At 31.3% G+C, this 24,408-nt stretch overlaps 1 protein-coding gene across 2 annotated transcripts in view; it reads left to right on the top strand.

Annotated features, from left to right (window-relative positions):
* Window positions 1-24,408, top strand: part of LOC145329986 (gamma-aminobutyric acid receptor subunit beta-like) — a 64,578-nt gene that overhangs the window by 31,495 nt on the left and 8,675 nt on the right. The window contains exons 7-10 of one of the 2 annotated variants that reach the window (XM_080174488.1): window positions 4,549-4,890; window positions 10,708-10,827; window positions 11,927-12,017; window positions 12,324-12,341. In XM_080174488.1, coding sequence (XP_080030614.1) covers window positions 4,549-4,890; window positions 10,708-10,827; window positions 11,927-12,017; window positions 12,324-12,341 — 571 coding nt within the window. The remainder of the gene's footprint in view (window positions 1-4,548; window positions 4,891-10,707; window positions 10,828-11,926; window positions 12,018-12,323; window positions 12,342-24,408) is intronic. The other variant, XM_080174490.1, reaches the window with a different exon arrangement.

Below are 24,408 nucleotides of genomic sequence, written 5' to 3'. Positions count from 1 at the left end.
CAAACCTATATCATTTATGCAAAGGTTTACTGAAAATTGCAATCAAATTAGTTACTTTTAAAACAACAACAGTTCTTTTTTGGAGTGACATAGGGACCGGTGAGCATGCAGAATATATTTCAGTGAGATAGAAGCTGCGCTTTAAAAATTTTTCATCACTCATTTATTCTAATCATGTTCGACGCGCAGTAAATCCATAATATGTTTTTTTTATTATGTGCATACGTATTCAAAAGTCAGTTCAGCATACTGATTTTTATACAATAAAATTAATAGGCAATTAAATTATCTTTCTAATTTTTTAACATATTTTTCTCTCTACAGTTTAGTTTTTATTCTATCAATTTTGCTTATTTTTGGGCGCTAATAGAGCATAAACCTGCCGTGTCCCAAACCTGCGGGGCTACTATATATATACCCAATATAACCCAACTTTACCTATTCTGACCTAAAGTAAACAAACAAACATAGAAAAACTAATCCTACCCTAATTTTTTTTAATTCATTTAATAAATGGGGCAGGGGGGTATTAGTAAACAACGATATATTTTGTGTGAAATACCTAAACCATGATGTTGTTACTGCGCTACTTTATGCCTCTCGTATAATGATGAAAGTTCTGTTTAAAATGAAATCCAACTTTCTTTCTCAAGTTTAATTTGTATGATTGATTATTTCAAACTGTCAAAATAAAATTAATTAATGAAAACAAATGTTACGTTGAAGGCATCTATTTTTATCCGTGGATATACGCCAACCCCCTTACCCCACCCTGAAAATGAAAAAGGATGGTGAGGAGAATAGTTATTTCTTCCATCGTATTATACGTATTATAAACAATAATAAGACTTTATTATTGTACATTTTTATATACGTAGAAAACTGGATTTTATACGATGCTAGATATAGTTTTTCTCGTATGGACGAGAACCGGTTCTATTCCACCGGATATTGATCGGTTTCAAATGAAAACTAGACAAGAAATTACAATAGTTTTTGTAGACGATAACGATATGGAATGAAATAAAGTGGACATGACTTTCATATTATCTTCATGCTAGTTTTACATGACGTAGGTGAGATTATTTGTGTCGTCTTTATGGAATTGAATAAATATGTTGAAATCTGACATATAATCAACATGCCATGAATCAAAAATGGCATCTATGACATTATTCTATTTACAATGACATAATGACTACATACTGAATTCTTTGAGAGAGGGAGGTTTTTTATTAATGATTTAACATATAATCAACATGCCATGAATCAAAAATGGCATCTATAATTTTTATTAATGATTTAACGATTTAAGAGAAATCACCAAAGTTGCATTTTACTTCTTTTTAATTAACACAAAGAAATATTAATATATCTGGTTAAATTAAAACATGAATGATTATATCCATGAGTAGAAAAGTAGAAAAATAAGACAGAATTAGACTTATATGTATAGAAATAAGAATACGATATCCTGTAATGTTTATGTAAAAACACTACACAACTTTTAAAATATCAATAGTTATAAAAACTTCCTTTAAAGTAAGATCAAGACACGAAAGAAAGAAAATTGCAAACGAATTCAATATAAAGATATGATTTTATATTTAGTAAATCAAACACTTTGTTAAAGTCAAGCTAAATAAAATTAGTACTGTTTTTGGCTTTTTAAATTTTGCGTTGCTCTTTGTCTATGTCTAGCATCGTTTATATCCAGCTTTCTACGAATATAAAAATGTACAATCATAAGATTAGAACCAGTTTTTTTAGACTCGTGGCTAAAAAAAACTGGTTTTGATCTCATAATTGTACATTCTATATCCGCGGAAAGCTGTTTATAATACGATGCGAGAAATAACTATAACTCTATAGATTAAAGTTATTGGTCGATAAGTTTGTACACTTGTAGTTTAAACCAACCAATCAAGACTTTAAAAATGACGATATAGCTTGCCTTTAAAACTTTGTTTACCAGAATAATATACACAGGCTAATGTCTTCTCCTTGCCTTTTTGTGGGTAGAGACGCGGGTAAATGAATTTTGGATAATCAATATCCAATAACTGCGTGGTAACACAAGATAAGCTTTATGTTCAATTCAAAACAGCCAAATAAATATTCTTTCTTAGCTAAAATATACCCTTTTCTCGTCAATTGTTTAAGTTAGTTGTAAAGTCAATTGTAAAGTTAAAAACAACTTTTCTATAACTAACTAAATATGTCTTTCTATTTCTTCTATAAAAGATCAATGGCTGAAATTTCCAGTAAGCAGTTACTCTATAATTTTTTTTATTATTATGTGCTTTGCTACTTATAGATGTTGTCATTCTTGTTTCAAAAGCGAATCTATCATAAAGATTAGTTTCAAAAGTAGTTTCAATTGGAATTTGATAAATTCACGGAGTAATATATTTTAAATTTTTATAAATATAGTGTAGATTGACGTGAAGACTTACGTAATTAAAATAATTATAAGGTAGCTTCGCTAATAAACTGGACTTTTTCTTGGTTGGTTTGTATGAAATGTGAATATGACAATACTGGTGGTCGCATTACAATACATTATTACTTTATACGCAATCAAGGATTATAAATTTACCAGGGAGGAAATTACAATATATTATTACTTTATACACAATCAAGGATTATAAAGTTACCAGGGAGGAAATTACAATACATTATTACTTTATACACAATCAAGGATTATAAAGTTACCAGGGAGGAAATTACAATACATTGTTACTTTATACACAATCAAGGATTATAAATTTACCAGGGAGGAAATTACAATACATTATTACTTTATACGCAATCAAGGATTATAAAGTTACCAAAGAGGAAATGGGATCACGTTTATACCTGTTTAATCCGCAATTATTATGGCGGCGGAAATTGTAGTGCAAGCGCTAGCTGTCGGGCGCATGATTTGTTCGTTTCTCGGTCTTAAACACAAAATTACCCCTTGTATAGATTACAATTAGTGGTTTACTCAACTTAATAAACTAACCAATCAAAGTTCAATAAAAGCCGCTAACGTTGTTAGAATAATAAATAGCCAAATATCAACTCCATACCTGGAAAATTAATCTTTAATATTCGCCACATGTTTCTTTTTTTCTTATAGACTTTTTTTTCTTTTTCACCTCCTTACTTTCCCTTTTTTTAATCCTTGGAACAATTATGCAATGCATTTTTTTCTGTCTAAAGAATAACAAATCTTGGATAAAATTAAGGACAAAGAGATTTAGAAAGCGTTTGTTAAAATCAATAATAGATTTTTGGAGAAAAAATCACGAAACTTTTAACTATTTTTATAGTTTTGATTATCTATATTTATGAAGATGATTGAAAGACTGACGGTCAAAGTAAATTAAATACTGAATTCTAAAAACAACGGGAAATTTAATTTTGGTATTAAGCCTTATATCTTAAATAGGAGATAAGAAAATCACTTTTGCCTCATAGTAAGTAAAAATCCACACATGCTTTGTGTGAGCTGTAAAAAAGTTACCCTCCCACCAAACAGAATAAGGATTTTTGAGAGCCCATCTCGATTTTTTTTAATTAAGGAAATGAAACTAGTTGTTTAAATACACTGATTTTAGAATTTCAACACATTTTCTTACACCCCTAAGACATTAGGGAATAAAATACTTTTTTCCTTCTTGAAACCCCTAAGGGCTTTACACCTTTGCTAGGTAAACACCTTTTTTTTGTATTATAAAAGATTGCCGATCAAAGTATAATGATTCACCTAGAATTCCTTAGTGTTTGGTGCATTCTACTCATGTATGCATACAACCATTACCATTTTATGTAGGTGAGTGGATCAATAACAACAATCAAATGATTTACATTTGCGTTTTAGCATGTACGTACATACATTGTCTTCCTTTATAATGTTTTATTTGGAATAAAGATAAGGTGCTTTCAAAGAAAGTGACTGTTGAACACTGATAACCGCTACATTAAGGGGGGGGGGTGGGTTCTGTGCTTAATCTCTGCATGGGATACTAACCCTGCAAGGCCTTATCTGTGATGTCCTAACCCTGTGAGGCTACCACATACCACCTTACCCAATCTGATCTAGAGATACAAACAACCAGAAGAAAAACTAAATATTTTTAAAGTTTACCATTACTTTTTTTATTAGTTATATTAACAACTTTGGGGACTTTTATATAATTTTGATTGGTTTGTTCTTTAACTCAATGTTCAACTAAAAATTGTAATCTTCAGGAGATGTAATTGTGTATATCATGATTGAGGATGTAAATCAATTTATTGGCCATTGTCTTATCCTTTTATGTTCCTGAAGGTTTCGGGTTAAATTATAATGGCGCATGATAACAGATAATTAACTTTACATTAATATTCATTCTCTGCGCATACTAGGATACAAACAATACAAGTTAAAGTGTAACAAAAAAAACTATCTATCATTCAAAACATATTTCTTTGTAACAAATATTAACGTCATCTTTTTCTATTTTAGATTCATTGTGAATAGCAGCTTAATTTGAAATAATTATATTTCTTTTCTTTCAGGTGTATATACCCTCTAGCCTGATTGTGGGCATGTCCTGGGTGTCCTTCTGGCTGAACCGTGGCGCGGCGCCCGCTCGAGTCAGCCTCGGTGTCACCACTGTGCTGACTATGACCACGCTCATGGGCAGTGTCAACGCCGCGCTCCCCAAGATCTCGTACATGAAGTCAATAGATATTTACCTCGGAGTCTGTTTCTTCATGGTGTTTGGTGCTCTGATAGAATATGCTTGTGTTGGCTACACAGCCAAGAGGATCCAGCTTAGGAAGAATAGGTTCCTGGCTGTACAGAAACTTGCTGAAGAAAAGAAAGAAGAAGCTATGAAACAAATGAATAATATGAAGGTAAAAAATATTACAATTAGGGCTCGGCACCTTAGAACCGCATGGAAAAACGACCTTTTATAACTTTAAAATTCATCTATATATTCTAACCTTTACTTTGCTTACATCTATTCAGTAAAATTGTAAGGGCAACCAGACCTGTTTCAAAATGCGAATCACGCGCGGCTGCCAAACCTTTTTAAAAGTTAAATATGCATAAAGTACTTTGACAAAATTTCTAAATATTAAATATACATAAAACACTTATTTCTTGAGTGAGCTAGACTGAACATATAAAATTCAAGTATTTTCCTTCTCTCTCTCTCTCTCTCTCTCTCTCTCTCTCTCTCTCTCTCTCTCTCTCTCTCTCTCTCTCTCTCTCTCTCTCTCTCTCTCTCTCTCTCTCTCTCCATCTCTCTCTCTCTCTCTCTCTCTCTCTCTCTCACTCTCTCTCTCTCTCTCTCTCTATCTCTCTCTCCAATCCTTGTAGATCCATAGTTTAAATATACTCTTTCTTTTTTTTTATTTTAGTAGCCCATTCATACTCTAATACACACAGTTTCTAGATATTTTAGGCTAACAGACAAATTTTGTAGACTCAATTTTTTATATCCTTTTTTCCTTTTCGGCAAATCACTAGGCAATCATAGGCCAGTATACATTTTATCTTCAGACAATTATACTGGCCTATCATTTGTCATTTGTTTTGTATGGCTTCTTCATTTTCGACAAATCTAATGCAAAAAATTGTATGCTTGTTATTTCCATTTTTCCTGAAACCTTCAAAACGCTGGTCTCAATTGATCAATATTAGAGCACACTCTGCTTAACTTGATCCAACAATACTTTATATTTATTATTTTTTAATTAAAGTGTTTTTTAGTACCATTGCTGCACTCATTTGGAAGCCTAACTTTTTCAACTACTAAATGAATTTGAAAGGGAAAGAAAGCTATTAGTCTATTCTATTATGATCTGATGTATTTAGTCCCCAGACTATCGAAATATAGTTTCCAATAAAAACAAACCAAGAAAATATTGTCTCACTTTTAAATTTCTGTTGGCACCAACTTAAACAAATATCTATCTATCAGTTTTGTAGTAGCGGGGCTGCTCTTCAATAGTAACATGTCCGTTTGTCTGTCAATCAGTTCACACCCAAAAATCAACCCCCCCCCCCCATTTTGCCCAACCCTCCAATGCGCTCCCTAAAGTAACACTGTAACACCCACAATATTTAAACAATCCTTTTTCTTTCTCTTTCTCTCTATTTATCTATATTTCTATATAAAATAATTGCTAATTGATGAATTTAGGAAAATAGCCTAAAACCATACTTAGATATAAGAATTAAATAGCCTAAAACCATCAAGGGACCTATAAGAAGCTTCCATTAAACTGAGAACTCAATCGGTTCAGAAGTTATCGAAATCTTTAGCTACAGAAAAACAAACTTACTACTTTATAGAATAGGATAAATACGTAATTAATTTGCAGTAGTTATAATATTTCAAATTCCACAAGCATACAAAGTAGAGTTTTATCATCAAAGAATTGTTTTATTCGCCACGTTTCTAGTAGCCTAAAACCATACTTAAATATAAGAATTAAATAGCCTAAAACCATCAAGGGACCTATAAGAAGCTTCCATAAAACGGAGAACTCAATCGGTATCAAAATCTTAAGATACAGACAAAAAAAATTTACTTTATATAATAGGATAAACAATAAACATGTAATTATTTTTTTTATAGAGTTATAATATTTGAAATTCTTTGAGCATACAGAATTAAACGTCTTTAACTTTTTAATGATACTTTGTTTTCTTGTATCATTAGATTACTGTTTTATTCGCAACGTTTCTAGTAAGATAAATGCTAAATGAAAATTATGGCAGTTTTATGATTGTTTTAAAAGCATTCATTTCTAAGTACGCAAAAATGTTTTTTTCAAGGAGGAAATGTTTTTACACAGAAATAGGAACAAGTAAATACCACGGTTTATTGTTTATCTTTATCGCGGAAAATCTGAATGTTTTTTTTGTTTTAGTTTATATATTATTCTTTATTTTCCAAAAGAACTAAGCTAAGCTAGGTTCTTGAAAGCAAAGAAAAGGGCTGGTTTTCTGGTTGTTGTCTTACACATAAAAGGAACATATTATCTGAAAAAAAACTTTTTACTTTTAACTATATGCCAGAAAACAATGATAATTATTTAAATAATCCTAATTGCCGTTCTTTTTAATCTTTTATAAAAGGCTAAAATTTGCATAGTTTCTAGTTAGGTTGATTATCCATATAGCCCTCCTGTTTACCAATACTCAATAATTAATATAGGACAAGGGATGACCATGGATTAAGGTAGATGTCAGGATAGGTAGCTAGTTTTCCAAATCAAAAGAAGCACATTAAATTTGTACGTATCGCATAAGATTAGTTTACCTAAATATTAACAGATTGAATTATCATAGAGACCAAAATAGAATAAAAATGACAACATGCATCTATGTATAAAAAAAAAACTAAGAAAAAAATAGTGCTTTAATCCAGGTGGACGGTTGAGCAGTAATAACCCCTACCCCTTATTTTTTAAAAATAAATTGAAAATATAGGGAAGTGGTGAGTTGTTTTTATCCCTATGTTGAACCTCATTCCAGGAGCTCTAACAATAATCTAATCAAACTGAGGAGCCGTAAAACTGCAGTGCTGCCTTTACCTAACATAACCTAATCTAACCCTATCAAAAGTAACAAAGAAAAAAAAGTACGCCGTCCGCCCGGTTGGGTATCGGTGCGCAAGAGAGTACTTTGAATAACGACAAAAAAAATTGTTTAAAGTGAGTTGAAAAAAATGCGCACATTAAAATATGTATCCAAAATATTACATTATTTATACTTTGCTAAATAAAAACTCTAATAATTCTTTTCTATGTATTGAGCTTAGATAGTGAAAGGAGATAAGAACAGGGGGGAAATATTGCATCTATGTATAGAAACAAAGCTACACCATAATTTCTAATGTCGGTATGTCTTTAAATACTTTTGGGGAGATTTCAATTAGCTTCTATGACAGAAAGACGGCTGATATAAAATCAAATCAATGATGATCGTATTTTGTTGTAAGGATAGACGAAATTGTCAAGTAGAGCTCTTTAAACACGTTAAGCAAGGGACGGGGGGTAATTGGTCGAGTTCATCCATTGGCTTATGTATTACATCGTTTATAAATAGCTTTACTAACTTTATTACAATATAATAGAACCGATTATTCATAAATAAATTTTAATGTTCTAGGGCTATTATATTTGAAACTGTTATTAGTGGTTTTATGTTTTCTAAAAGAAGTATAATAATTTTATTTTAGGTAACCTAAGAAAAAAATACATTATGGTAAAATCTTTTTTTAAAGATATAGATAAAAATATGTTTAATGCTTTATTATTAGGAGGGGAGAGAAGAAATATTTTAACCCCATTAGAAAAGATATTTGGGCTTATATAAAAAGAATTTGCATTTTTGGATCCATCTTTTGGCTAATATTTCTCTTTATTTATCTATCTATGTAGCTAGACTTGTTTTTGTAACAATTGAAATATTTCAAACTGAATTGAAGGCTGAGCCCAATCCTTCAAAATAAAATTAATCACAAAATATGTTTTTCTTTAAAAATAATTATTCCACATTGTCGCGGCTACTCTATATTAACGTTATTCTCATGCGTCCGTCCGAACAATCGAAAACACTAGTTTTTGGTAGATTTTAAAATGATCCAAAACAAAATTGTATCCTTTAACGATTAGACATAATTATAATCTATTTGAAGCAACTCTAAAATGGGAAATTTCGGAACATATCTAAAGCACTGTTAGTCAAATCCAAATTCAATTTAAGAATTGAGCTTCAAAGTAACTTTGTAGACTCTGACAATTTTAAATTAAAAGTTGCAATTTTTACAGCAAAATCTATATATCCTTATCTAACAGAAAGCTCATTTTTTATTTAATGCTTTGGTTTAGGCTCCAATGAAAAAATATGTTTTGTTCTTTTAAACCTAAAGTTCTTATTAGAGCTCGACAGCCGTTGTTTTAGCCGCGTAAATGTAGCTATAGCTGACGCTGTAGGAGTCTTAGTGCGACATTTTTTAACGTGGCTTAGGTTAAAAAAGACTGAATTTTAATTTTAACTTCAGCTTACAGTGATTAAGTCCCTGGGTTGGTTCCAAGTAAAAGTTAATTTCAAATTTTATGATTTAAGATATCTTAAAAATAAATGATAAAATAAATGGAACGGATGTAAATGTACAGAAATATCCTTGCTAAAGAGTAGCTGCTGTAATAAAAATATATTATGGATACATAATATATTTATAAATAATCTGCATTTTGGATATGCACAAGAAATAGAGTTTCTTAACTAGAATGGCATAATCATTACTTTTGCTTTAAAAATGTCAAGTATTCATAAAAAAAAAGTAGGATGTAGTATAATAAAACTCATTTTAATCATTTCATCATTCTTAATCTTTATAGAAATCTTTTTTTAAATATTTAATATTGAGATGGTTATTAAGTGTCAATATACAATCCTAATAAAAGGCTTTGATTTAAGGTTTTTAAACATTGAAAATTTAAATTTGAAATGGAAGAGAGTTCATAAAACTTATTTTTTGTTGAAAAAAAAAATATTTTTCTCAATCTTTACATGGGTATTTTACCTCCCTCCCATACCCTCTCTATATAATGATTCTAAGTGAATAGAATCTATTCTGAGCACACAAACAATAATATGTTTGCATAAACAATAACAAACACGGAAAAGTATCCTAGTATATAAAGTAGTAAGGTTTTTATTGTTTGTAGCTTAAGATATAAATAACTGTACTGAAAACTGTTCATAGGTCAGAGCTTGCTTTAGGCTATTTTATTAAGATTTAAGTCCCATAGTGGTTTTAGACTATTCTTAAGTACTACACTACCTCTAATAATTTAGAGCTCCTAGATGCTAGAAGCGCATTCGCTTGTATTAAAAATAGTATCAAATTAGCTGAATGTGAATGGTTATTGCTTTCTACTCATCAGGGAAGTTTTTTGTCTTGTCTTGGTTGTAGGTTGTTTGTAACCTAGTTCGTATTTTTTTCTCATTTATTTTGCCTTATAAAACAATTCAAAGTTTGAATTGATTTAAAAGAGATTTGTAATTGTCTAAGGCAGGCTTTAGGATATTTTCTATTTACATTACCATTGGCATAAATCGATACAAAATCAATGTCGACATAATGATAACGATAGTTAAGAATTTCTCTGCCTAGACGTTGATTTGTGCTTATTTAGGATACTTTTGTCTTTATTTTTTGTAAAACAATTCCCTTATTGTTGAAATGCAGAAACAATAAACATTATATAATGCAATATTAATGCCATCTTTATTTATTGATTATGCACTCTACATGTACAACCCCAATCAAAATTTAGTTTGGCTCTCCTATTATAAAAAAAAAATAGCGACTGGCCCCCTAGCTTCTAGGAGCTGAAAAATAGTCTAAAGCCATACTGAGCCCTATGTGAAGCTTCCCTATAAATGAGAACTTAATCAATTAGCAGTTATTGAAATCTTAAGCTTCATATTATATGAGTTTTTTTGTGGGTTTTTCCGTTTGGATCTCACCTAACACTAAACCGATTGATTATTAGTTTTAGAGAAGCTTATATAGTTTTTATTTTTTTTTATGTGAAGTTGAGTGATTTTTTCACCTCTGACAGCGATCTTTAGGGATAATACCTAAGCCAACGAATGAAAGAACTTATTTCTATAACTCCACTAATTCCTATTTACTTATTTAGGCAATGGAAATGGAGTATAATCAGCGCCACATAGAGAATTATCACAATCACATGCCTGGTTACCCCAGAGATGGACGGATGGCGCCGCCCTTGCCCATCAGACGAGACCATCAAAAACAGGTTTCAATTTTTGTCACTTTAATATTCTTTAGAGATGTATAATCAAAAATGATTATATTTATATCCTATTATATAAAGTAGTAAGCTTTTTTGTCTGTAGCGAAGGATCTCGAAAACAGCTGAACTGACAAGGTTCTCCTTTACAGTGAAGCTTCCTTTAAGTCCAGGGAAGTTTTTTTTTAACTATTACTTTTTCTTTATAAATCTAAAAAAAAAAATTGGATTATCAAATTCAACTCCATCCTCCTAAGGTGCCCCTAGAGTTCTGTATGGGGCGTAGCCGCTGGCTGTTAATATTCTATAATTATGTATCTAGGCTACAGTACAGCTGCACTCCTGAGGTGAATTCTTAAAAAAACTTTTGCCACACTAAAATCAGTTTGCCCACTAAGATTTTAGTGGGACAAAATTATCCACTCTAAATTTTTAGTTTGCCCCACTGATTTTAGTGGGGTAAAAGTTTTTTAAGAATTCACCTCTGCTGTATGATGACATGCACCCTGAACTATCTATCTATCTAGGCTACAGTACAGCTGCACTTCTGCTGTGTGATGACGTGTACTCTAAATATACTTATATATCTATGTATCTTGGCTACAGTACAGCTGTACTCCTGATGATATATACTCTAATTATATTTATATATCATTGTATTTAGGCTACAGTACAGCTACACTCCTGCTGTATGATGACATGCACCCTGAACTATCTATCTATCTAGGCTACAGTGAGACTACACTCCTGCTGTATGATGACATGCACCCTGAACTATCTATCTATCCAGGCTACAGTGAGACTACACTCCTGCTGTATGCTGACATGCACCCTGAACTATCTATCTATCTAGGCTACAGTGAGACTACACTCCTGCTGTATGATGACATGCACACTGAACTATCTATCTATCTAGGCTACAGTGAGACTACACTCCTGCTGTATGATGACATGCACCCTGAACTATCTATCTATCTAGGCTACAGTGAGACTACACTCCTGCTGTATGCTGACATGCACCCTGAACTATCTATCTATCTAGGCTACAGTGAGACTACACTCCTGCTGTATGATGACATGCACCCTGAACTATCTATCTATCTAGGCTACAGTACAGCTGCACTCCTGCTGTATGATGACGTGTACACTGAACGGGGGCCCAGATCACCATGCTGATATGCATAGACAAAAACCAGGTAAAAAAGCTGGATGGTGGAATCGAGCATTCTCCAAAAAAAAAGTGAACCCCTATCTACTTGTGAATTATGGATTCTATACTATATCAGATTATTCAAAGGCATTAGAACGCCGTTTTTAAGTATATAACGACATGGTCATTTAGCCCTTTGGCAAATACGTTTAATTCCAGAAATATTTATGGTTAACTTCAGTAGAAATTCAAGAAAATATTCCTTATCATCTTAACACATAAAAGCGTTCAGTTCAATAAAAAATAAGATTGTTAAAGAGTAAAATACTAAAAATAAAATGTTACAACCTAGGTCTAGGCCGAAAAAAAGGTAAACTAAAATATGGTACATTTTTACAGATATAAATATAAAATAAATGCATGTTCTTTTTTATTTCCTTACACTCTTTTTTAGGTTATAAATTTAAACACGCTATTTTGATATAAAGGCATTTTTTTACATTTTGGGTTGGTACGTTATTATTCTTACGTGAGTTAGTCTTCTCTGATCTTGTTGATTCTAAGTTATTTTGAAACTAACATTGCATAGATATACTTATTCTCTTATGTTCAGCGAAACAACATGATTATTTGTTAACAAAACTGGTATTAATTATGTGATTTTTTATTTTACAATTCGTAGAAAATTGTCTGTAATACGATTTTTAAGTTGGCTGAAAACCAGTTTTATCCAGCCGGTTAAAATCGGTTACCAAGCCACGCTAAAAATAATATTCTGTTTCTTGAAGAGCTAACAATCAATTATGTATGTTAATAACCGTTTTTACGACTTTCTGAAATGTTGACCCACTAGATCTTCTTATTGATGTTGTCATCTTTGTTGTTCTTCTGTTCTTTTTGAGAAATAATTTATTTACATTGAACAGTTAGGGAGTTGAATCCATTTTTATAGAAGCAGAACTATAATCTATGATTATGGTTTGGACCCTCTAAAACTATAATCTACCCTTCCACTTTCCCCTCTCTTGGTGAAGATATCTTCAACACCGATACGATTTTTGAAATGTAAGATTCCACTTTTGCCTCTCTTGGTGAAGATATCTTCAATGCCAATACGATTTTTGAAATATAAGATTCCACTTTCAATAGAGGCGAAACTGGAATCATGGTTTACATTTTTAATATCTATGTTTCTGTAATCTTCCATTACTTTTTTAACATCGACATAATAGAAATGTACCATACTATTTTAAAATTATGTCAATTGTGAAAAAAAGCATAGATTTTATATATAATTTAAACATCGTTGTATATTCTTAATTAAATAAACAAAACATACAAAGAGCGTATATAAAAGATGTTTTGTTTATTTAAAAAAATACTTTAAAAAGTGTATCAAATGAGTATTCAAAACTATTTTAAGAAAGTCGTTTATTAATTAATTCAATTGTATATATTTGTAATTTTTTTGTTCAATTTATTTCTTCTTAATATTTCCCTAGTAATCTCTCATTTACTCATTTAAAGTATAAAAAAAATTACCATCAAAACGGACATTGCAGCGTTCAAATAAAACAAAGAGACATTTAGAATCCATTGAGAACGAAATACTAGCTGCTCATTTTCATTTTATTTCATTTTCAAGATTTGAGGTGAAAACACCAAATTCAACAAATATACAAGGCAATTCTACTTTGAATACAGGAAGATAAGATGTGCTCCTGTAAATTGTGCTCAGTATACTTTTAGATACTTTTGTAACAAAAATAAAAACTTATTAATGTGAAATCAATGCAGCAGTTGTGATTTGACTTGAATTTGGTCAACTTGTCTTTGTGTTTTATTTGGTTTCTTTTTGATCTTAAACATTAAGGTATAGAATTCTTAACAATCTAGCTAAGTTATTCGTATAAATATGTAAAAATTTGTACAGGAAAGAGATAAAATTTGCACTTCTTAAGACAAAGATAGTTTTTTAGAAATCATATGGTTGAAAAATCTAGCTAAGTTATTCGTAGAAATATGTAAAAATTTTGACAGGAAAGAGATAAAATTTGCACTTCTTAAGACAAAGATATTTTTTTTAGAAATCATATGATTGAAAAATTCCTTTGCTGTATTACTGGAATGATTCATAAATAACAAAAAATAAACAAAGGTGTTTATCTGCTAGATTTAAGTTTTAAGTTGATGGATTATAGGACCAGTTTGACCAAATCGATATCCTTTTTCAATTGTGCTAATATATGACTCTACAGGTTATCTGATTCTTGACTGTAGGATAAATATTTCTATAATTTTCTCTATATTTCTAATAAACTGCTAGATAACAAATTGTAATTAACCCCTTACAGTCGGGCCCCTTGCCGCACCTTAATCGGTCGGGGGGGGGGGGGGGGGGGTTCAACGCCCCCCCTTATTATCTCATATCCTATTAGAGCTAGAGGGTTTGATAATGAATTTCCGACCTTTTATGAGTCTTTGTTAATTTTCGCTTCCTTCACCCTTTTATTTAACAACCTTTGTTTTTAGGTCTTTTTTTACTTAAAAATTTCAAACGGCTGTAACTTTCTTATTTTTGAAGCTAGAAGAAAATTTTTTTCCCAGAAGATGTTTATTTTTATGTAAATTTTACATTAGAAATATCAAATTTAAGTTTCAGCGGCCGCAGCTGTACTTGGCAGCTGCCAGCCGCCGCAGTCGGCGGTTGGCGGGAAAACGGCAGCGGATCTTCATGAAATTTTAATACCTTATGTAGACATGTAAGAAAAGCTTACGTTTAAAATTTGAAGTCTCTAAGTCAAATATTACGGCCACAGGAGTCTTTTAAAGATTTCTGGAGACCTGGAGGATCAGGACCTGCAGGATCATACCTGGAACCTGAAAGTGACTTGAACACCTGTATTTTATATAGGATGTACTACTAGAGGATTTTTTAGTATTTTGGTATGACAAAATGCTTTGTTTTAGTCAAAAAAATATTTTTGCTCTTTACCTGGATGACCCTGCCAGGTTTGCTGGCATCCTGTGCCCGCCCGGATGGAGATATTCAACAAATTCCAACTCTCAGTTATGTGTCATACCCATACTTAAAAAGTCCAGCAGTTTTGGCTCTTTATCTTTCACACACAGAAAATGAGATAGAAAAAACCGGATGGGGGGGGCGTACAACGCCCCCCCCCCCAACCGTTAAGGGTTAATCTGTTTCTATTAAAATTTTTGAATTAAATTCTTTAATAAATGGAAGACCAACTATTAAAGAAACCCTGCAAGAAATACCTCTCTTTAACTGCTGAAAGCCTGCCATAAGTAGACCCAATACATATACATAAAGAAAGATCCGCCTCCAAAAGTTTGAAAATATTGCAGAGATGACTTTGGGCTCAAAAATGACTCCTTCTCCCTCTAACGGAGGAAAATTTGAAATTAACAAGAACAAAATTATTCAAGTCATGCAATATAAAACGCTTAATTACTCAAAAACGGCTGGGAGCATCTTGAAAACTGTTTTATACACAATACATGTTGCATATTAATATTATTATTGCAAAAACCCCGCCCTCCTGGCCGTTTTTGGTTAAAATGGAGAAAACAGATTTTTTAGGTTAAAAATCTTTATATTTTTGGTGAAATTTTCTTACAAAATGTCAATTTACACTACAAAAAAATTTTCAAACATTTTTTTCTTTAATTAGACAGTTCTACAGGTATCTGAAAAGTACCGCAACCAAAAAATTTTCTAGGCGACGTATTTTAATAATGAAAATTTTATTATTAGCAATGAAAAACTTTTAAAATTTTCATTGTCCTAAAAACATGATTTTGAAATGTCTATAACTTTTTTGTTTTTGAAGCTGAAGGCTTCAAATTTTTTGTATTGGGTCTACTCGTGGCAGTCTTTCAGCAGTTAAAGTGGTTTATTTCTTGAATGGTTCCTTTAAGGGTATTAATTTGCCTTTGCTACAAGTAACTTTTTCTTATTTAAAGTTCTCTTCTATATTAAACTACTGTAAAGCTTTCCACTTAAAAACAAAAACAGTGTGGGAATATGAATCTTAATATATGGAGGTATAGATTCTGTGTGTTCTACTATACTTTCACAAGACTTTAACTGGAATAATTATCCTGAAGCTGGTATGTTTGATGGCAATAAGCCCCAACCTACAGCATCTATAAGTTCTTGTTCCAGATATGGTTGAATCAAAAAGCAACTTTTGATTTATATTTGATCTAAGCAAGTAAAATTTTTTTGAATAGTGTCTAAATACAAAGCAATTTGATTGTTTCAGTTCTTCAGACACCCAGAAATTCATTGAAGATCTCAATCATGTAAACATTGCCACAGCACAGCAAAAGCAAGTCTTGTAGTTGAAGACCCCTTTTCTAACATAGTTTTTTTATTCAAAAGGTTTTCATGGTACAACTTTAAAGTTAAAGCTTTCTTTAATAAACATGAATTTCTAGGAGAAACAGAAATTCATTTGGTGATAAAGCTGAGGTTTAAGTCAATTTGGCCAGCAATCTTTCTTTATTGCTGGTAACTTAGATAATGTATGTAATCATGCAATTTTACTAAAAGCTAGATGAACTTTTGGGTCTGTCAAAAGTTCCAATTTTTTTCAAGCTAGCTAGGCAAAATCTTCTACATGGATTCTATCTTATACTTTTTCTTCTTTGAAGCTAACAATGAAAATCATTGCTTATTTGTCTTATATACCAAATCATGCTATTTTTAGATAACTTATTTATAAGCATTCAATCAAGATTACTGCTTATTTTGCTAATAAACAAAATTATGCTTCTTTTTTTGGATAAATTATCTGTCCGTCTGTCTGTCCGTCTGTTCCTTAAGATCTAGGTAACCACTGAACCGATTGGATTCTACTCTTCAGGGTATATACATATTAGTCATGTGGTGGTTTTAAGCTATTTTCTTGTGGGGGTGGGACACCCCCAACCCCCTTAAAAATGAAAATTCCTCCCCCCCCAAAAAAAATAATTTTCTTGGGAACACATTAGACTATGAGCAGCACCAGTAGTACTTTTTTTTATTATCTGTAGAGGCTAGGGGCGAAGCTGCTAGTTACATATAAGCAATCAATGAAAATTATTATTTATTTGGCTTATATAACAAATTATGCTATTTTTGATAAATTACTTACAGGTAATCAATGAAAAACATTGCTTATTTGGCTTATATCAGTCAAATCTTAATTTTTTCTTAAACTGCTTACAGAAAGGAAGGGATTAATTATTACTCCTCCTCCTTTTTCTTCACTTCAAAATTATATAAGCCATTTTTACTATAAATGACTGAGTATTTAAAGTGTGCTACCTTTTTATATGTTTCAATATTATTTGGCCACATTTTGGTCAAAAATGCTCACAAATCAGACCTTTTTCGACCAAAGATACTCAAATGGTTCCTTTACAAGCCCAATCATTCAGTTTTAAGATATCTTTATATTTCAAAGAAAATACCAAACAAATTTGGGTGTTTCCTTGGTAATTTCCTCTTTTTTTTATTTTCTTTTTATCAATTTTAAAAATTTGGGTGCCCTCCCTCCCATAATAATTTATTTCTGTAAAATATTATTATGTTGGACAGGAAGGAAGGGAGGGGTGGGAGGTAGGGTAAGTGGAGACATAAGCCTCATTAGTCTAGCATGGCAACCGGTGAACAGAATCATAGTTCTGCACCACAAGCCACAGGCGACTGACGATAAAATTTCAAAAAGCTCAATAATTTTTTTTAGGGGGGGGGAGGGTTCATGGGGGCTTCGCCCCATGGTGCAGTGGGGTTCCCCCAACCCAATTACTGGTTTTTGTTTACAAAAAAAAAAAATTGGAAATGGGGATTTTTTTTATTTTTAGGGGGGTTGGGGTGTCCCACCCTCCTAGAAAATAGCTTAAAACCACTGGAGGAACCGTAGGTATATTCCCAGAAAAGTAGAGCCCAATCTGTTCAGCGGTTACTAAGATTTTATAAATAATGTAAATAAATTTTTTGTTGGGGGGGTGGTTTTTTAGTTTTTGGAGGGATTGGGGGTGTCCCACCCCCCAGGAAAATAGTTTAAAACCATCACAGGACCAGAAGGTATAAACCCTGAAAAGTAGAGCCCAATCGGTTCAGAGGTTACTGAGATCTTAAGCTTCAGACGGACAGACAGACATCAAACTACTTTGTATTATAGACTAGCGGCTTCGCCCCTAGCCTCTAGGGGCTTTTTTACCTAAAGTTTCAATGGAGAATTTTAAAAATTTGTTTTCATTTTTTTGTTTTCTGTATTTTATAACTCTTTAAAACTTTTTATATTTATTTATATTGATTTATATTTTTTTAAACTTTCAAATTTTTTCTCTTTTTTAATGTTTTTAAAAAAAAAAATTGTTATTAGCCTTTTTAGGGCTTTGCCCCTACAGGAGAAGTAAGGTTTCTCAATCTTTTTAATTTGAAAAAACAAAGTTTAAAAGAAGAAAAGAAATTTAAAAAGAAAAAAAAATTAAATATAAAAAAGTATAAAAAAGCATAAAAAAATTTAAAAAATATAAAAAAATATAAGAATATATAAAAACATAAAAAAATTTTTTTTAATTTTTTTCTTTTGGGGGAAATTTTCATTTTTGGGGGGGTTTGGGATGTCCCACCTCCCAAGAAAATAGCTTAAAACCACCGGAGGAACCGTAGGTATATTCCCAGAAAAGTAGAGCCCAATCTGTTCAGCAGTTACTAAGATTTTATAAATAATGTAAATAAATTTTTTTGTGGGGAGGGGGTGGTTTTTTAGTTTTTGGAGGGATTGGGGGTGTCCCACCCCCCAGGAAAATAGCTTAAAACCATCACAGGACCAGAAGGTATAAACCCTGAAAAGTAGAGCCCAATCGGTTCAGAGGTTACTGAGATCTTAAGCTTCAGACGGACAGACAGACATCAAACTACTTTGTATTATAGACTAGCGGCTTCGCCCCTAGCCTCTAGGGGCTTTTTTACCTAAAGTTTCAATGGAGAATTTTAAAAATTTGTTTTCATTTTTTTGTTTTCTGTATTTTATAACTCTTTAAAACTTTTTATATTTATTTATATTGATTTATATTTTTTTAAACTTTCAAATTTTTTCTCTTTTTTAATGTTTTTAAAAAAAAAAATTGTTATTAGCCTTTTTAGGGCTTTGCCCCTACAGGAGAAGTAAGGTTTCTCAATCTTTTTAATTTGAAAAAACAAAGTTTAAAAGAAGAAAAGAAATTTAAAAAGAAAAAAAAATTAAATATAAAAAAGTATAAAAAAGCATAAAAAAATATAAAAAAATATAAAAAAATATAAGAATATATAAAAACATAAAAAAATTTTTTTTAATTTTTTTCTTTTGGGGGAAATTTTCATTTTTGGGGGGGTTTGGGATGTCCCACCTCCCAAGAAAATAGCTTAAAACCACCGGAGGAACCGTAGGTATATTCCCAGAAAAGTAGAGCCCAATCTGTTCAGCAGTTACTAAGATTTTATAAATAATGTAAATAAATTTTTTTGTGGGGAGGGGGTGGTTTTTTAGTTTTTGGAGGGATTGGGGGTGTCCCACCCCCCAGGAAAATAGCTTAAAACCATCACAGGACCAGAAGGTATAAACCCTGAAAAGTAGAGCCCAATCGGTTCAGAGGTTACTGAGATCTTAAGCTTCAGACGGACAGACAGACATCAAACTACTTTGTATTATAGACTAGCGGCTTTGCCCCTAGCCTCTAGGGGCTTTTTTACCTAAAGTTTCAATGGAGAATTTTAAAAAAAAATTTACATTTTTTTTGTTTTCTGTATTTTATAACTCTTTAAAACTTTTTATATTTATTTATATTGATTTATATTTTTTTAAACCTTCAAATTTTTTCTCTTTTTTAATGTTTTAAAAAAAAAAATTTGTTATTAGCCTTTTTAGGGCTTTGCCCCTACAGGAGAAGTAAGGTTTCTCAATCTTTTTAATTTGATAAAACAAAGTTTAAAAGAAGAAAAGAAATTTAAAAAGAAAAAAAAATTAAATATAAAAAAGTATAAAAAAGCATAAAAAAATATAAAAAAAATATAAAAAAATATAAGAATATATAAAAACATAAAAAAAATTTTTAAAATTTTTTTCTTTTGGGGGAAATTTTCATTTTTGGGGGGGTTTGGGATGTCCCACCTCCCAAGAAAATAGCTTAAAACTACCACAGGACCAATAGGTATATACCCTGAGGAGTAGAATCCAATCTGTTCATTGGTTACCGAGATCTTAAGCTTCAGACGGACGGACAGACAAACATCAAGCTACTTTGTAATATAGATAACACATACTTAAGACTTAAAACTTAATGTAATGAAAAGCTTTCACTTAAGCAAAGCTAACAAATAAAATTATGAAACATATCAGGAATCTAAAGAGATAAGACAATGGCCAATAAATTAATACACAACCATAATGATGACGCACTAAATAACCCCTTCTGTAGATTAAAATTAGTGGTTCAAACGTTTATAAACACAATTTAATCAACCAATCAAAATTCAGTAAAAATCCCCAAAGCTTACGAATAAGAAAACGTTATTGTAAAACTTTGTGTACTATTGTAATAAGCAGTCAATTGTCTCCTCCTTCTCTGGATACAAATACTAAGAAAGAATAAAATGTGATGGTACTCTACAATTCACTTTTCTGCCTGTCCATCATTCTGGCCATGATTTTTTATGATTTTCCAGTATGGCTACGAAACCAATTAATATCTGCTGGATCAGACCCGCCTAATCCATACTTGAAACCATGTATTGTATTATATTATAGACATTTTTCTACTACAAATAGTAAAGTAAAAAGTTGTAATATGAACACCAGTTTTGTTTGGGCCTTCGCCCCTTCGGGACTAACAAAACTGGAAAAACAGATGCAATAAACAACTAATCTTGGCTGTTTAGTTTTGACAATGCCAGTTTTCATCAACCAATTAAGATTAAATAAAAGTAAACAAATTTATAAATCCATCAAATGTTTATAAAACTTTGGGTACTACTGAAATTTAAACCCTCCCTTATTTTGCTGAGAGTTAATATATTAAAAAGACATAGTTATAGAAACCTGCAAACCATAAGAGGGATTTTTTTAGACATACAGACTTCTACCAACCCTTTTTGTAGAAAAGGTCGCTTAGAAGCAATAACATTTTGTATGTATCTTATCAATTTATATTGTTATAACTCTTAATATAAAAAGCTTTGTTAAATGTTTTAAATGGACATTCAAGACTTTCTGATAATGATTACAGGGTGCTACTGTCCTTCTCATTATGTCTTCTCATGTTATTATAGACAGAATTTATTTAATTTTTCGTCCCTTTTTCCCTCCCTGTAGACAACTTTAATTGTACCCAGGGAGGTAGGGAACATTGGACTAAAATTACCTTCTTAGCTGGTCCAAAACCTCTAGGTACTTTAATTCAAGATTATCACCACCAGGGATCTAAAGGGATAAGACAATAGCCGATAAATGGATGTACACTCCCAAAAATACCCCTACTATAATTTGCCATCAGTGGTTGAAACATTTCGACACTAAACTAACCAATTAAAATTCAGTAAAAGTCCCCAAAGATGTTAAGCAAACAAAAATGAAAATGTTATTATAAAACTTTGGGAACTAGCAGAGAGAGAGGTGGACAATGGACTGTTTATTACAAGTTTTACGATAACGTTTTCTTATTGGTTGGCTTAACAACTTTGGGGACTTTTATTGGATTTTGAATGGTTAGGTTATTAAGTACAAGCGGCTTCGCCCCTAGTAAAAATATAAAAAAAAATTCTGGTGCTGCGCCCATAATATATGGGCATCACCAGAATTTTTTTTTTTTTTTGGGGGGGGGGAATTTTCATTTTTGGGGGGGTTGGGGTTGTCCCACCTCCCAAGAAAATAGCTTAAAACCACAACAGGACCAACAGGTATATACCCTGAAGAGTAGAATCTGATCAGTTCAGTTGTTACCGAGATCTTATGGGACAGATGGATGGACGGACAGACAGACAGGCAGACATTGTTCAACTTTGTATGATAGTAGTGGTTAAACCAACCAATCAAAATTCAGTAAATGTCTCCAAAGTTGTTTAGCCAATGAATAAGAAAATTTATGTTTTGAGATTTCTAAAATAAATTTTACTTTAAGATAAACATTTTCTGAAAAAATTGTTCTAGCTTCAAAAATAAGGAAATTACATCCATTTAACATTTTAATTGACCTTAAAAAATAAAGTTGTTAAATGAAAGGGTGAAGTAAGCGAAAAATGACTTTGTCTCACTTAAAGTCGGAAATTTATTATTTAACAGGGAACATGCACAATTTTTTTTGCCATCTAACTCTAATATGAGCCCAGATGATATGGGGGGGGGGGGGGGAGCGTTGAACGATTAAGGTCCGGAAATGGGCCTGATTGTTAAGTGTTAGCAACCTTTATTTTTAGGTCCTTTTTTTCTTAAAAACTTCAAACTAATAAAAATATAAAAAAAACTAACTAATATGTACCATTTCTACCATGTCGATTTAAATATATGGTATGTTATCTTGAATGTATCATTCCAGTTTTGTCTCTATTGAAAGTAGAATGATACATTACTATTATGTCGATATAAATAAGGAAATCAATGTTTATGAATACGCTGATATGTAAACATGAATATATGATTTCAGTTTCGCCTCTATTGAAAGTGGAATCTTATATTTCAAAAATCGTATCGGCGTTGAAGATATCTTCACCAAGAGAGGGGAAAGTGGAAGGGTAGATTACAGTTTTAGAGGGTCGAAACCATAATCATAGATTATAGTTCTGCTTCTATAAAAATGGATTCAACTCCCTAACTGTTGAAATTATTTGATAATAACCTATTTTACTAAACTCAGAAACAATAGAATATTTGTGTATATTTTTATAATAATATAATTATTTAGATTATTAAACAATGTAAAAATATCTTTTTGTATACAATATACTGTTAAACAATTTAAATATAATAGAAATTAGTTATTTAGTGTATTTTAAAGTTTTTTTTACTATTTTCGTAATACTGTTTTTCGACTTCAAAATAAACTATTTTAAAAGCTACTTGCAAAACAACAAGGTTATCAAAATCCATAAGTAACCAGGCACAAGAAAACCATGGATGAATGAAAATACAGACAAAGTGATTTAAAAAGTAGTTTTAAATCAAGAATATATATTTTTTCTTTTTTTTTTGGGGGGGGGAATACAAAAACCTTCATATGTTTTTTTTTATTTAATATAACTGTAGTATGACTTGTGGTACAGGGAATCTATTTTTAAGAATCAGTCGTCTTAAACAGCAGTCGAGAAAATAACATTTCCCAATAATGTCACATCGATAAGAATATAAGGATATATGTATAATCCAGACAACTACCTAGTTCAAGTGGTGGGAACCTTTTTTTTGTCTGTCAGCGACTTGGCTTGGTTAATATTTCCAACACTATTGAAAGTAGGCACAGGGTTGCTACCCCGTGAACATACAGTTAATTAACACATGCACCCTCTGTTCTTTTACTTTAATGTCCTATCCCTTAAGATCCCCTCGTATTAACTTAGACTTACATAAATGTAATTGCGCCGTATAAAAAAATATATACATATCTTATATTTTTTATAAGATGTAGAGTTTATGTAAAAATAAAGAAATAAACTAGTCTTTGTTTTTTCTAAACATTTCTTAAGAATTTCCAACTTCACATTGAGAGAGAAAAGATGAAAGAAAGTTTATTAGGCTACTTCATAGGAATTAGAAATAGAAACTATTTCACTTCAATTTCCCATTTTTTGAGGCACCAAAAATCCCCCCTCCCCCTCCCTACATTCCTTATGTGTTCATTTTTTTGGTATGCAGATATTTATCAATACTATTATAGAAAGCAATAAGGTTCTTTTTTGTCTATAGCACAAATTTTAATATGGTTCTAGGCTATTTTTACGCCTTCTTTGCTTACCAAATAAAATTCAGAGCCATTAGATGCTAGTTGCACAGCTGCTAAAGTTACAAAATAGAAACACCTACTTATTAGAATGTAAATAGACTAAAGATGATTATGGTGAGTGGTCCACTTTTGATTAAAGAGAAAATGTCAAGATTTCCATCAAGTTTTTAACATTTTTACCGAAAAAGGAAAAGATGACCAAAAATATTTTTAGGTGTAAAGCTTTTCTCAAATATTACTTTTCATTCTTTCAGCTGTACATGTAATAACTCTATCTCGGCTGTAAGTAAATAGCACCTAACTCATAGAAGCTTGCTCACTCTCTTTTTGTCTCTCACTCTCAATTGAACATAAACAGACATTCTATAGCACTGAGCACTCTGTCTCAAATTAGCATGCGTCTAATATTTCGATATTGCTTTTCTTTACAAGAGTATTACGTTTCCAGA

The sequence above is a fragment of the Acartia tonsa genome, chromosome 10 (assembly GCF_053477335.1).
Source record: "Acartia tonsa isolate MP-2025a chromosome 10, ASM5347733v1, whole genome shotgun sequence".
Classification (NCBI taxonomy): Eukaryota; Metazoa; Arthropoda; class Copepoda; order Calanoida; family Acartiidae; genus Acartia; species Acartia tonsa.
This window is presented reverse-complemented; position numbering and strand designations above follow the sequence as displayed.